This window comes from Myotis yumanensis, unplaced genomic scaffold (assembly GCF_028538775.1).
Source record: "Myotis yumanensis isolate MYYU_CA2020_CCGP unplaced genomic scaffold, mMyoYum1.0.hap1 SCAF_3, whole genome shotgun sequence".
Taxonomy (NCBI): Eukaryota; Metazoa; Chordata; class Mammalia; order Chiroptera; family Vespertilionidae; genus Myotis; species Myotis yumanensis.
In genome coordinates this window covers 62,241,693-62,257,360 of record NW_027223754.1, presented here as the reverse complement: position 1 = coordinate 62,257,360, position 15,668 = coordinate 62,241,693, and the positions used below count along the sequence as shown (strand labels likewise).

At 37.9% G+C, this 15,668-nt stretch overlaps 1 protein-coding gene across 3 annotated transcripts in view; it reads left to right on the top strand.

The window, feature by feature from the left end:
• The window catches only part of PIBF1 (progesterone immunomodulatory binding factor 1), a 220,522-nt gene that overhangs the window by 182,605 nt on the left and 22,249 nt on the right, over positions 1–15,668 (top strand). For all 3 annotated transcript variants that reach the window (XM_070408953.1, XM_070408951.1, XM_070408952.1), the window contains one exon: positions 6,527–6,611. In XM_070408953.1, the coding sequence (XP_070265054.1) occupies positions 6,527–6,611 (85 nt within the window). The remainder of the gene's footprint in view (positions 1–6,526; positions 6,612–15,668) is intronic.

The following is a 15,668-nucleotide window of genomic DNA, read 5'->3' as shown; positions in this document are numbered from 1 at the left end:
TTTTATTTTGTTTAAATTAATTTTAATTTCCACTTGTAGCTAATAGCTATGGTATTGGACAGTATACCCATTTTTTTCATTTGTAAAATGAGGTAGGTACTGACAGCACCTAACTTATATGATTCTGAAGATTAAATGATGTAATGTTTGTAATAGCACTGTGCCAATACATACACAAATGTATGATATTGTTAGTATTTATCTTATATTTAACAAATTTTTATTATGTGCATTACCCACTTTTTTCTTTTTTTTTTAAAGTCTTTATTATTAAGAGTATTACAGATGTCCTCCACTTTCCCCCTTGCCCGGTCTCTGTTTATATTTTATTCATTTTATTGTGTTTATTAATTTCCACATACAAGCAAAATCATATGATATTTGTCTTGCTCTGACTGGCTTATTTCCAAATTTTCATGTTGAAATTATCTTAAAATTGAAAAATAGCCCAGCTTTTGTGGCTCAGTGGTTGAGCATTGACCCATGAACCAGGAGGTCATGGTTCAATTCCCAGTCAGGGCATATCCCGGGTTGTGGGCTCGATCCCCAGTAGGGGGCGTGCAGGAGGCAACCAATCTATGATTCTCTCTCATCATTGATATTTCTATCTCTCTCCCTCTCCCTTCTTCTCTCTCTCTGAAATCAATAAATTAAAAAAATAAAGTGAGAAGTAACATTTCTCAAAATATGTTGATAAGACTCCTTTAATAACAGCAAGAGTAATCATAAAATCTATGCCAATTATGTAATTTACTACTACAAAAAAAAATTTGTGCTAAACATCTGATTCCTTTAAAGCTATCTATGTTTCATAAATTTCCTTTATAATAAAGAGGTAATATGCAAGTTAACCCTCACGCCCTCACAAGATGGCTGCCTATGACCAGGCCGACCAAACAACTGAACAAGCAGGCTGCATGGGGCGACCAGGCCGGCAGGGGAGTTAGTGAGGGACAGCCAAATGACTGAACAGCAGGCTGTGTGGGGCGACCAGGCTGGCGGGTGGGGGGGGGGGGGGGGGGTTGGGGGGGGCAGTTGGAGGCGACCAGGCCAGCAGGGGGGGCAGTTATGGGCGACCAGGCCGGCAGGGGGGGGCAGTAAGGGGTGACCAGGCAGAGAGGGGGCAGTTGGGGCAACCTGGCTGGCAGCAGGGGGCAGTTAGGGGCGATCAGGCCGGCACACAGAGGCAGTGAGGGGCAATCAGGCCAGCGGGAGGGGGGGGAGGGCAGCTAGGGTGACCAGGCAGGCAGGCAGGTGAGCGATTAGGAGCCAGTGGTCCAGGATTGTGAGAGGGATGTCCTACTGCCATTCCCAGGGATCGGGCCTAAACTGGCAGTCGGACATCCCCCAAGGGGTCCCAGATTGGAGAGGGTGCAGGCTTGGCTGAGGGGACGCCACCCCCCGCCTCATGCACGAATTTCATGCACAAGGCCTCTAGTATTGCATAATATTTTAGTACATTATGAAATAATATTTCACAAGATCTGAAAGCTTGCTTTTAACCAAAGCAACTATCTTCTGAAGTGAAAAATTAAGTTGCTTTCGATAGTTTAATTATGGCCTTTGAGATGCTGTATATGTATCCTTATGACATGAATGTGAAATGATTTCATGCCATAAAAAAGCCCAGTCAACAAGTCAGATACAGCAAGATAGGTCCTAGTGCTATCTGATCACCATTCTCTGAGCTGATGACATTTCAAATGTAGTGGAATTATTCTGGGCTTTTAATATACATGAACCTGGTTTCTTTTCTCAGGGTAAATGTGTCTGTAAAATATAGATATTAATGTGAACATCAAGGGATAGTTGTGAAAATTAAATGAAGTAACAAATATAAAGCATCTGGCACATGAAAGAAATTCAGTAAATGTTACTTCCATTTGTCCTTCATTAATTCAAAATTTAAACATTAGCTGGCCCATCAAAAAAAAAAAAGACTACTAAGAGATGATGTTCCTTGAAAATTCCTGTTCCTCTTTTGCTGGGTGTTGGTTGTAATAATGAAGAATATTTATATTAATTGATTGCTTTTAGAAATGTTTCTCTAGCTTATGCAATAAAACTCTTTTTAAAGAAATGAATAATGTTATCATTTTCATAGAAAATAAAACAATACCACTATACCACATCCACAACTTGCAAGTTTAGCTAATTATACAATATATTCAACGTCTGGAAAGGTTAGAGTAAATACACACTAAAATGAATCATTATAAGCATGTCAAAAGCTAACATTTAACTACTTTAAGTTCCTCATAATAATTTGTTCTAAAGGTAACAGTGTTAATTCTCCTCAACCAAACTACAAGAGACAGTCTGCATTATGTAGTTTGATTTGTAGTTCAAAACTGAAGAAAGCATGGAAACAACAATTAGCATAAATTTTGTTTCCTGTCGTCAGTTTTTGGTTTATTCATAGCTAGCAGTTTAAGGAAGAAAAGAGTACATTGTCAACTTCTTTTGTATGGCTAAGCCAGGGTATATTGATCCAGGAAGTTAAGGAACAAGATAGCAGGAATATGTTTTCATATAGCAGGTGAAATAGAGCCATAAACATGAATTCCTGAGTAATAATTAACAGTGAATTGAACAATTGTGGGTGTAATAGACCATTCATGATAGATGTGCTTACAAGGATATTTGTTTTGTAGTTGCTTTATGAGTCACGCATAGAAGCTTTATATTTGTAAAGGTTAGTTGCCACTGTTATAAAATGTGTCTTATAGAGACTGAACTTCTATTTGAGTAATTACATACATACTGAAAGAACACAGTATAATAATCATCATATTTAGTTTTAGAAACCCACATGTGGAAGGTGGTCTCCCTTGTGGTTCAAGGGCAAGAGAAGGCTAAGACTTTAAAAATACATATTCAAGTGTTGTCTGTGGAGTTCATACTATTTATGATAAAACTGGTGTCCTACAGATAGAACACAGTTACTCTGTAAATCAATTTATCCACCCACCTTTTGTTCCATGTTACATGGTTATTTTGCTATTTAAATAAGGAATATTTATTCTGGAAAAAAATTAAGTTTACATATAAAGCATTTCTAATGAATTATCCAGTTAAAATTCTTTAATTACATCAACATTCTATTCCTGTTACACTACATTTTATTTAATGGACTTGTTGGTATTTGAGAGTGTGTGCATGTGTGTATGTGTGTATGAACTGCATGTGAGTGTACTAGTATATACACATGTACTGTGTGGGTGTGGGTGTGTGTGTGTGTGTACATGTATATGAACATTAGCATATATCTGTTCCTTGAAAAATCCTATTTCTATTTACTGGATTATTTTAATTCTGGAAAATATTTTCTAAAGGAAAAAAAAATCTTTTACTTGGCCATGGAAAATAATTACTAGGCCATAAAAAAGTGATTCTAGCCCTAGCCGGTTTGGCTCAGTGGATAGAGTATCAGCCTGCGGACTGAAGGGTACCAGGTTTGATTCTGGTCAAGGGCACATAAAGGTTACAGGCTCGATCCCTGGCGCTGGTCAGGGTGCGTACGGGAGGCAACCAATCGATGTGTCTCTCTCATATCAATGTTTTTCTCTCTCTGTCTCTCCCCCTCCCTTCCACTCTCTCTAAAAATCAATGGAAAAATATCCTCAGGTGAGGATTAACAAAAAAAAATTTTTTTTTAAAGTGATTCTAGCCCAGCCAGTATTGACCTATAAACCAGGAGGTCATGGTTCGATTTCCCAATCAGGGCACATGCCAGAGTTGTAGGCTCAATCCCCCAGTGGGGGGTGTGCAGGAGGCAGCAGATCAGTGATTCTCTCTCTCTCATTATTGATATTTCTATCCCTCTCTCTTCCTGTCTGAAATCAATAAAAATATTTTTTAAAGTGATTCTAGCTAAAAATAGATTAGAATTCCAGAGTTATAGAAATATCTCATGTTTACCATGCTTTGGGGAACTCTCACATGTCACTCAGTTTCCTTCATATCATTTAGTTCTTTTCAGTTCTGTGGCTCAGTAGGATTTCTGACGCCTAACTCCAAAAGTCAGTTTATTTTTCCACTGAGCTACATTTACCTTTATTGGCATTTAATTACTGTTTTTCTCTGATGCCTGTTTTTTTTATCTAAACTAGTAACACTATATAGCATTTATATAGAGTTTTATGTGTTTAATGCTTTATATAATTATTCATTAGATAATTCACATATCCCTTTGACATGCACCAGTATTATTTTCCACTTTTACAGATGTAAAAACTGAGGTTTGGTGGGAAGTGGACTGTGCTTTCTACATAGCACACAGTTGAGTCAGTGGCACACACAGTTGGAGACACAATTGTATCTAGTCTTTCTTCTCAGAGGGGAAGTTCTCAATTACTAGGAAGGAGGAGAATGTGAGTTTTTCCCCTTAAGTCCTTGGAATTACCAGTTTTTCCAGAATATCTACTATAATGCCTTGGGTTTTAAGAACAACTTCCTGCCTGGCATTGTAAAAATTTGTAGCTTTCCATTTTCTTAAACTTTTTTTTTTTTAAATATATTTTATTGATTTTTCACAGAGAGGAAGGGAGAGAGATAGAGAGAGTTAGAAACATCAATGAGAGAGAAACATCGATCAGCTGCCTCTTTCACATCCCCCACCGGGGATGTGCCTGCAACCCAGGTACATACCCTTGACCAGAATAGAACCCGGGACCTCTCAGTCCGCAGGCTGACGCTCTATCCACCGAGCCAAACGGGTTTCGGCATCCATTTTCTTAAACTTGAAACATCTAACCTGTTCAGCAAAACAATTCTCATTAATTTTACCTTCATGGAATTCTTTTGACATTTAAGGAATTACTAGTATGTAGCTTAAATTCATTATTGCTTTTCTTAATTCTTTCCTACTGCAGGCTGAGTAGATTCATTCCCGTGGCTTTCAAACTATGTTTTATTTAATGATTCTAATTAACCTCTATATGTTGAATAATTAAACTCCAGACAGTGTAAGATAAGCCCCCAAATATTTATCTTTTAAAATAGTATATCGCCGTAACCGGTTTGGCTCAGTGGATAGAGCGTCGGCCTGCAGACTGAAAGGTCCCAGGTTCTATTCCGGTCAAGGGCATGTACCTTGGTTGTGGGCACACCCCCAGTAGGGAGTGTGCAGGAGGCAGCTGATCAATGTTTCTCTCATCGATGTTTCTAGCTCTCTATCCCTCTTCCTTCCTCTCTGCAAAAAATCAATAAAATATATATTTTTTTAAATAGTATATCCTTAACAATTAGGCTCCTCACCCTTTCCTATCAGAAAATAGGCCACATCAAATGGAAATGCACAATGCAGACTTAGAAATTAAAGTTCGAACTAAGAATTTGGAGACAAAAATTGTTTTCCCAAGTTTACCACAGACCAAATTTCTGATTCAATTCTCTAACTCAGTTATATACTTAGTAATTTAGTATGTGGTAAATTATAAAATATATACTACTTCTGTTTTAAGGATAAGTGTTTTAATTTGGTTTCCAGTGTCTATAGAGGTTTTTTTATATTTTAAAGTATATATTTTTTTATTTCAGAGAGGAAAAAAGAGATAGAAACATCAGTAATGAAAATTTTTGATTGGCTGCCTCCTGCCCACCCCCTACTGAGGATCTCGCCTGCAACCTGGGCGTGTACCCTGAATGGGAATCAAACCATGACCTCCTGGTTCAGAGGTTGATGTTCAACCACTGAGCCACTCCAGCTGGGCATATAGAGTGTTACTATTTTGTCCATACATACTTTCTTTTTACCTTTTCTATAAGTCATACTTCATCTTTTTATATTTTGCGAGTAAATAGTCATCTTTGAAAATAATAATTTCATGTCCAGCCGGTGTGGCTCTGGTTGAACATTTACCTGTGAACCAGGAGATCATGGTTGGAGTCCCAGTCAGGGCACATGCCCAGGTTGCAGGCTCAGTCCTCAGTAGGGGGTGGGCAGGAGGCAGCCGATCAATGATTCTCTCTCATCATTGATGCTTCCATCTCCTTCTCCCTTCCTCTCTAAAATCAATGAAATATATTTATAAAAGAAAATGTCTTCGTACAAAATTACTAGGTATTTGATTAGATCAAACATTACAGTGGCTGGTCTGATATCTTTATGGGCTATAAATTTATCTTTGAGGGGTGGATACAGGGATTGACCAAAAAGAAAAAAGAGAGAGAAAAAAAAAATCATGGTCACAGATAACAGTGTGGTGATTGGGGCGGGGTGGGGGGGTGGGTAGTAAAGGGGGGGTAAATGCTGTTGGAAGGAGACTTGACTTGGGGTGGTGTACAGATGATGTGTTGTGAAATTGAGCACCTGAAATCTATATAATTTTGTAAACCAGTATCACCCCAATAAATTGAATAAAAAGGATAAAATAAATAACTTTAAATACACATATTTTTAATTTAAAATTTTTTATTTTAATTCAAAACATCAGATTTATTTTTAGTATTTTGTTATTTACAATTTGTTAATTAAATGTAAACCAATACTCTGACTTTAAACCTTGGTGTGTGTTTTTTTCAGCAATTTAAATAAAGAAAAGTCAGCTTTACTACAGATGAAAAATCAAATGGCATTAGATTTAGAACAACTTCTAAATCATCGTGAGGTACGTTTTCCATTTTGTTATAATTTTACCACTTTAGGATTTTTTTAAGGTTCATGTTGGGTTAAGAGTATTGAATCCCAGTTCATTAATGAATTCTCACATTTGCATCTCACTGTGATCTGGCCCTTTATATTTAACTTGGGATTGTTCTTTCTTTATGATTTAATTTGTATTTTATTTTTTTATGTGTTAAGTCTTATTCTTGGAATGCCCCTTCTTCTTAACCCCTTATTGCCTTATATCTGTCATTACATTTCCACATTATTTAATAATTATTTATTTATCTCACTAAATTGTAAATTTTTTTACTGTACCTGTCTTATTCATCATTGTATGCCTAGAGCCTAGTGCACAATATTTGTGTGCATTTTAAATTTTACAAAGTTTTTTCTTTCATATGTTCCTCACCAAAAATCTTTTAGAGTTAATAAAATCCCCATTTTATAAATGGAGAAATGAGTTTTAGGTGGCTTGCTCAAAGCCAGTTAGTAACTAAGAGAAAACCCCAGTTTTTTAAGCCAGATTTATTGCAGAATAATATACACACAATAAAATTTACTCTTTTAAGCATACATTTCTATAATTTTTTACTAACTCTCACAGTTGTTGTGTAGCCGTTATCACAGTTGGTATGTAAAATAATCCCATCACCCCAGAAAGTTCCCTTATGCTCCTTTGTAGTTACCCTTTTCCCCAAATAGAATCCTAGTAACCACTGATCTGTTTTAGTCATTTGTTCCTTTTCCTTACTGAGTAATATTCCAATGTATGGATGTACCAAAGTTTTTAAATCATTCACCAGTTGGTGGACATTTGAGGGCATCTGTTATAATTTTACCACTTTAGGATTTTTTATGTGTGTGTTTGTGTAGAATAAGTTTTTATTTCTCTTGGTAAATACCCAGGAGCAGGATTACGGGGTCATATGGAAACTGTATGTTTACCTTTATAAGGAAATGCCAAACTATTTTCCAAAGTGACTGTACCTTTTGCATTCCCACCAGCAGTGAATGAGAGTTCCAGTTTCTCAGCATTCTCCCCAGCAGTTGGTATTAAATACATTTAATCCAATGTATTTTTTCCACTGAGCTATCACTGCCTTTTTTTTAGCCATGTTTTTACCATTTTGTTATCCTAAGAGAGAAATGCTCAAAACAGATCATTGGTGTATGAGTATCCGGAAGACATTTTTCCATTCTGGGAAAAACATACCAGATATTTGAGAAAAAATTATTGGAAGGATATTATTGAGAGAAATGAAGTTGGGAATATTACTGGAAGCACTTCAAAGGTGCATATCCTAGAAATTGTGTCAGGGAATTGAGCGCTTGTCTCTATATTAGAAATGGCCTTTGAAGTGAGTTCTCTTAGAGGTATATTTTATATAATAGGTAAAAGAGATAAGAAAGTGTCCCTGGTCTGGCCAGTATTGCTCAGTGGTTGAGCATCAACCTATGAACCAGGAGGTCACGGTTCAATTCCAGATCAGGGCTCATGTCCAGGAGGGGGCATGCAGGAGGCAGTGGGTCAGTGATTCTCCCTTCCTCTGATAGCAATAAAAAAATGTGTATATTTTTAAAAAGGTGTCTCTGGACTAGATTTTAGAGATGACTTTTAGGTAGATAAGTAGATCTGAATACAGGTTACAGATTAGGAAAAGCTTCTTTGAAGATATTTATACGTTTTTCTGACTCCAGCATACCAGGCCTTATCTACCGTCACTTACGGTATGTCCTAGAATTCTGCCTTCAAATAATTGTTTCTTCATTGTGGAAACCTCACTCACTCACTATGTGGATTTGCACAAATGTGTTTAAATTGAATATTTAAGAGATAATAACTACAGGTTTCATTCAGTCATACCAAATTTTTTTTTCATTAAGTTTGCATAGGAAGTATGTTTTTCAGAATGGCAATTCTCATGTGATTTTTAGAGAATTAGGCTAGACTCTGAAAAATAGATGAGCAGCTTCAATTTATAAATTTTGTACATCACACTTGAAATCACATTATTCATGAGCCCAAACAAAAGCTAAAAGTTTTACTCACTGCCAGGGCTGGCCAGCAGCCCCTGAACAACGGATGAACAGATTACTCCAACATGGTTTCACTGTGAAAGAGAGAGCTAAGGGACGGTCTGGCCAAAGGAGCCAGGCAGCCTCAATTGCCTGCCTTGTTAGCCTTTATTGGAATTTTTATCTTTAGATGCAATCAGTAGGGTGAGTAATCTTGGGAGGACACATGTGTTTACATTGTCCTCTAGGCAAGGGCATCCAGGGATTAGGCATAAGGATTCCAGTAAACACCTGGGGGTCTGCATGTGCACAGACCTGTTTGGAAAGGTCAAGGAATAAATAGGGGTGCCACCTTTGATACTCCCCTAAGTCTCCCCTAAGTCGGAATTCTGAAAAACAGGGCAGGTGGCCTTCCACACACTTCCCTTTCATCAGAATGTCCTCCTTACAACTTTCCAACCAAGTCTTCTATGCTCCCCAACAAGTCACTGGGTTGAAAATTGAGTAGGTATAGAACAAAATGTTTTAACATGAAAATTAAATAATAGCAAGATGAAACTACTCACATAAACTGCCTACTATGGCATGTAATCAGTGCAATTCACATGAATACATACCTAATTAATAATTGTCAGTTAATATTCATGCATTTAGTAATATCTTCATTTTGGCAATTTTATTTTAATAATCCAACTTTATGACTTTTCTTAATGCCAAACCTCTAAAGAAAAGTAGCTTTTTTCTTTATAAAGCAAATAAAAGTTTAAAAAAACAAGTCTGAGACAAGTTTTCAGTCTTTTTTTCTGAGAAACCGTTTAAATACCAGCGTGCATAGTGTGTGCAGATGCAAAAAGCAAGTGCAAACTGCTTTTATGGAAACAGTACAGCCATTGACCCAGGGAAGTGCTTGACTATTCACTTGACCATTTACTTGAAACAGAACCTACAGGATTGATTTATTCATCTCATAGCTCTTGAAGGCCAAGTGCTCAGAATAGCCAGTAGGTATAGTTGGATAAGAATAACTCTCATACCTTCACATTGTATTTCCGGAAATTTTGTCTTGTCATTAAGTATTCTTCTAAATTAGTGTGTTTCTGGACCTTGTTACAGTCTGAAAAATTATTGAGTACCCCAAAGAGGTTTTGTTTATGTTATTCCTATTGATATTAACCATATTAGAAATTAAAATGGAGAAATTTAAAATAAAAAATAAATACAATTTAAAAATAAAGAAGAACTCCGATAAATATAATGTTTGAAAGTGAAAAGCAGGGCTGAGACTAAAGTGAGGCAAGCAGGGCAAATAGGGCCCCAGAGAGAGATGTCCAGTCTCAGAGGTGTGAACAATGTAGAGTTGGCACCTGACAACTTGCCTTCCCTTACTCCAAGCATGTCAAACTCACGGCCCGCAGGCTGCATGCGGCCCACAACGGATATTTTTGCGGCCAGCCAGTATAACGGTATGTAAGAAACGTTTTAATAAAAATGTCTAACTTAATTTTTACAATATCCTGTTATATATAATTATTAATAACGAACTACAATGTTCACCAATGACTGAGTACTGTAATCGTGTTGCATTCATTTCCCTTACGTGCCTTACTCAGGCGCACCATTTCTCTCCACTAATACTAGCAGCGAATATTTTAGCAGCCGATGGCCACGTCATTAGTCTTGGATTGACTTGTTTGGTGTGCACAACAGGAAATATTTTGCTTTTGGAAACCAAGAAAAATAGGTTTATTTGCGTTACGCTTATTAATTTGTGCAGTTATTCAGTGTCTGGTAAATTAATGTTCAAGAAAAAATATCAATTTTTATTAAAATGTTCTATGATTTTATGTTAACAATTATTTATTTCAGCCATTTGTATTCTGCATGTCTCTATCGAAATAAACCTACATTTCTATGAAAAGTGAAGCTTTTTGTTTTTTTGCGGCCCACATAAACTTAAACCTTGTTTATTTGGCCTGTGTTAGCCTTTGAGTTTGACATGCTTGCCCTAGTCAAGATCCTGGAAAAATTATCTGAGTCATTGTTTTAATCAGCTAAATTTTCTCTGTTTAAATTAATGGTTCATAAAGAGACCAAATGAACATTTTAAAATTATTGTCCTCTTTTGCACTGGACAGCTCTAATTTTTTAACCAGTATCATTTAGATCATATAAGACTATATGTGGCCATGTAATATGATCACCAGCTCATTTACATAGCTATTAAGTATGTATTAAAAAAGAAAACTGGTGGGATAATTCTAGATTCACAATATTAGGACATTTGGGACATGACCACAGAGGGTTTTTATTTTCTTTATTAGTAGTAGCTCAAAATTATTAGTTTCAAAGTAACTCCTCTCATGTTAGGTTCACTTGTGATCTAAAGATTTCTAAAAATGATAAAAGTATCAGCCTCCTATTCTACAAATTATTTAGCATTTATTCATTCAAAAAATGGTTGTGGGTGTTTGGAATTATAAGTAGCGTATTAGGTGATTTTTACTGTCAACTTTTCCTTAGAGAAAATGTATCTATATATATAAAAGCCTAAGCAACCATTCGAACATTAGCTATGATGTGCACTGGCCACCAGGGGGCAGATGCTCAACACACAGGCATGGAAACATGGTGCAGACTGATGAATCTCAGAGGGAAGAGGGAGGAGGAAGGGTGGGAAGAGATTAACCAAAGATCTTATATGCATACTAGAGGCCAGGTGCACAGATTCGTGCACTGGTGGGGTCTCTCAGCCTGGCCTGTGGGGATCCGGTCGAAACCAGCAGTCCAACATCCCCTGAGGGGTCCCAGATTGCAAGAGGGCACAGCCCAGGCCAAGGGACCTCACTGGTGCACAAATCCATGCACCGGGCCTCTAGTTAATAATAAAATATATTAAAATGGAAAGAGAATGGTCCCAGCCAGTTTTGCTCAGTGGATAGACCATCAGCCTGCAGACTGAAGGGTCCTGAGTTCGATTCCAGTCAAGGGCACATATCTCAGTTGCAGGCTCCTCCCCAGCCTGGGCCCCGGTGGGGGCTCGTATAGAACACAACCAATCAGTGTGTTTTTCTCACATCGATATTTCTCTTTGTCTTTCCCACTCTCTTCCACTCTCTCTAAAAAGCAATGGAAAAATATCCTCGGGTGAGGATTAAAAAATAATAATAAAATTAAAGTAAAATGGGAAGAGAATGGAGAAAAATAGCATTTTTTAGGTTGTCTTTTCAGATGACAAAGCTCAACTGGGATAGGTAAATATATTAGTTTCAAGGATCTGCACAGCAAATACTGACTAAAAGATGTGATCATGAATTGATTTGAGATCTCCTACCTGTTTACATCTCTCCATTTTAAATGTTCTAAGTTCTGTCCCTGAATTCAGTGAAACCTTCATAAAGCAGAGTGAGGGGAAGAAGGCAAAATATCTCTCCTGACACCATTCCTCCCATTAAGGTGCTATGTCATGCCCTCTGCCTTTAAAAGTTCAAAACAAGATCTGGTGTCATCTCTCTTTGTTTTGTGAAACTAAGTCAGTCTACTAAGCACTTCCATTTATGTTACATAATTTAGTCTACCACAGACCACTGAGATAGATATCATCTCCACTTTTACTGATGAAACTGAAGCTGGGAAGAGTTAAGTGGCTCAACCACCATACCTACAGTAAAAACCAGGAGAAACACTTTTTTTTTTTTTAACCTGAAACAAAAGCTTGTGATCTTTCTTCTTAGTCCCATTTAGACAAAAATCTCATGATAAACTGCTTGCTCTAGTTCCAGGAAAATTTTTGCCTGTGTAGATGAAGTTATATCCTTTTTCTTTTTCCTTTTGGTCAGAAAATGAAAACCATGTAATTTAATGTATTTCCTTTTTACTTAGCTGCCAGAAAACTCAGAGCTGAATATCTTATCCAGGTGTTAAAATCTCTTTTTTTTTTCTCTTTTACTTTTGATACCTCAGAATAACTTCTTTTGTGCTATTCAAGTGGGTCATAGTTTTCTTTATCCTTAAATGTCTTCATTTATACTAAGATCTCTTAGGAGTAAAAATATAAAATATTAAAAATATAAAACTTGAGAGGAGACCAAGATGGCGGCGTAGGTAAACACCGGAGACCGCTGCCGCAAACAACCATTTCAAAAATACAACTAAAAGACTGAACGGACATCACCCAGAACCACAGGAAGGCTGGCTGAAGAGAGACTCTACAACTAGAAGGAAAGAGAACAGCAAATCGAGGCTCAGAGGCGGCGCAGTGTGGAAAATACAAAGGTACCGAGGTGCGCGCGCAAAGCGGGCTGGTGGCTGAGGGCGCGGTTGTCGTTTTCTGTCGGGAGTGAGTCTCAGACTCTGGGCTCCAGATCCGGGCGAGTCTCTAGGGACCCAGACTCAAACGGGAGAAGCGGGATTATCCGGCATCAGTTGGAACCTGAGGGCAGCTTTCTCTCCGAAGTTTGCAGCGGCTGCCGGGGTTCTGAGAAGCAGAGCCTCTGGGAACGGGACTGAGCGTGGCCATAACTGCTCCCTCCGCCCGCCCTGTTGATCCCGCCCCGCCCAAACCCTGCGCACAGCCATTTGCCGATCGCCTCAGGCAAAGGCTGGATTAGCGCCTCCCCAGAAGGCAGACGTTTTCCATACAGCTGATTCCTATAGCCAGTCGGCCTGGTGGTCAAACCCCTCTAGTGTTAACTACAACAATTAAGGCTTGGCTAGAACAAGACTGCGCACAGAGACCACAAGGGGGTGCACCAAGAAAGCATAAAAGATGCGGAGACAAAAAAACATGACAGAAATGGAGGATATGGAGCTAAGAATCGCAATTTTGAGGGCTTGCCATAAATTTGTGCAGAACCTCACGAAAACTAATGAGACCCTCGATGCTACGATAAAGAAATTAGAAAGTAAGCATACACGGACTGAAATAAAGAATATTATACCCAATAGCAGACCAGAGGAGCACAATAATCAAACCAAAGATTCGACAAAAAACACCCAATTGGAAAAGCAAAATGAAAAAAGAATCCGAAAGTGTGAAGATAGTGTAAGGAGCCTCTGGGACAGCTTTAAGCGGTCTAATATCAGAATTATTGGAGTGCCAGAAGATGAGAGACAGCAAGATATTGAAAACCTATTTCAAGAAATAATGGCAGAAAACTTCCCCCATCTGGAGAAAGAAATGGACTTACAGGTCCAAGAAGCGCAGAGAACCCCAAACAAAAGGAATCCAAAGAGGACCACACCAAGACACATCATCATTAAAATGCCAAGAGCAAAAGACAAAGAGAAAATCTTAAAAGCAGCAAGAGAAAGAGGCTCAATTACCTACAAGGGAATACCCATACGACTGTCAGCTGATTTCTCAACAGAAACTTTGCAGGCCAGAAGGGAATGGCAAGAAATATTCAAAGTGCTGAATACCAAGAACCTACAACCAAGATTACTTTATCCAGCAAAGCTATCATTCAGAATTGAAGGTCAGATAAAGAGCTTCACAGATAAGGAAAAGCTAAAGGAGTTCATCACCGCCAAACCAGTATTATATGAAATGCTGAAAGGTATCCTTTAAGAAGAGGAAGAAGAAGAAAAAGGTAAAGATACAAATTATGAACAACAAACATGCATCTATCAACAAATGAATCTAAGAATCAAGTGAATAAATAACCTGATGTACAGAATGAACTGGTGATTATAATAGAATCAGGGACATAGAAAGGGAATAGACTGACTATTCTTGGGGGGAAAAGGGGTGTGGGAGATGCGGGAAGTGACTGGACAAAAATCATGCACCTATGGATGAACACAGTGGGTGGGGAGTGAGGGTGGAGGGTGGGGTGGGAGCTGGAAGGAGGGGAGTTATGGGGGGAAAAAAGAGGAACAAATGTAATAATCTGAACAATAAAGATTTAATTAAAAAAAATATATATATAAAACTTAAATAATTGGGTTAAAAGGATTGAAGAGGGACCAGATTGATGGCAGGCATGTCAGGAAGAGAGCAGAGTCAGGGAAAATTAGGAAGACCCATTCAGAAGGGACAGAAGGTCAAAGATGAAAAAGAAAGTGCTATTTGGACTTAACAAGACGTTGAAGCAGTTTCAGTGGAGCTAAAAGACAGATTGCAATGAATTGATGAACGAATAGAAATTGAAAAGAAGTCATAGGAAAAATAGATAGCCTGTAAGGTATTTGAATAAGAGAATGTAGGATGATCAGGGAGGGTGCATTAGACCTAAGCTTTTTTTCTCTCAAAGTTGGAGAGTATCCAGTTGAAATGGTGATAGGAAGAAGCCAAACAGAGAGAGACATTGAAAGTACAAAAGAGAGAGAATAATCAGTTGAGCAAAAGTGTGGGGAAAGGAAGAAATCCAGAGCAAAACAATGAGATTTAACTTTAGATACAAGGGACACCTTTTCCATTTTGAAAGGGAGAAATAAAGATTAAGATACAAGTAAGTTTGTGATTTGATGGTGAGAATTTAGGGAGTCCCATCCAATGGCTGTGTTTCTAATGGCAAGAGATTATAGGATCAAAGTTTTGAGGAAAATTGTCCAAGAATGCTTGTTAAACTAATTATGGTCCTTTCCAGTCTTCAATAGTAAGTGCACTAGAAACTGTCAAGTAGAATAGTCAAACAAAGCTTTAGAAACTAGCCTTTAATATATCCTTATCACTTCCCCTCAAAAATTAAAATTCACTCTGATAACTGATACTTTAACTGACAAAGTACAGAAGCTCTTCTACACCAAAGAACAATTTTAGAGAACTATCTGAAAGCAGTAATAGGAAGTCATATCAGAAAAGTTTACCTAGAATACAGCTGTTCCTAAAACCTTGGACATGGTAGTTGTAGCCATAGCAACCTCTATGTGTATCAGGCCTCTAAGGAATAATATATATTTGTGAAATATAAGATATTTCTAGCCCAGCTGGTGTGGCCCAGTGGTTGAACGTCGACCTATGAACCAGGAAGTCACGGTTTGATTCCCCGTCAGGGCACATTCCCAGGTTGTGGGCTTGATCCCCAGTGAGGGGTGTGCAAGA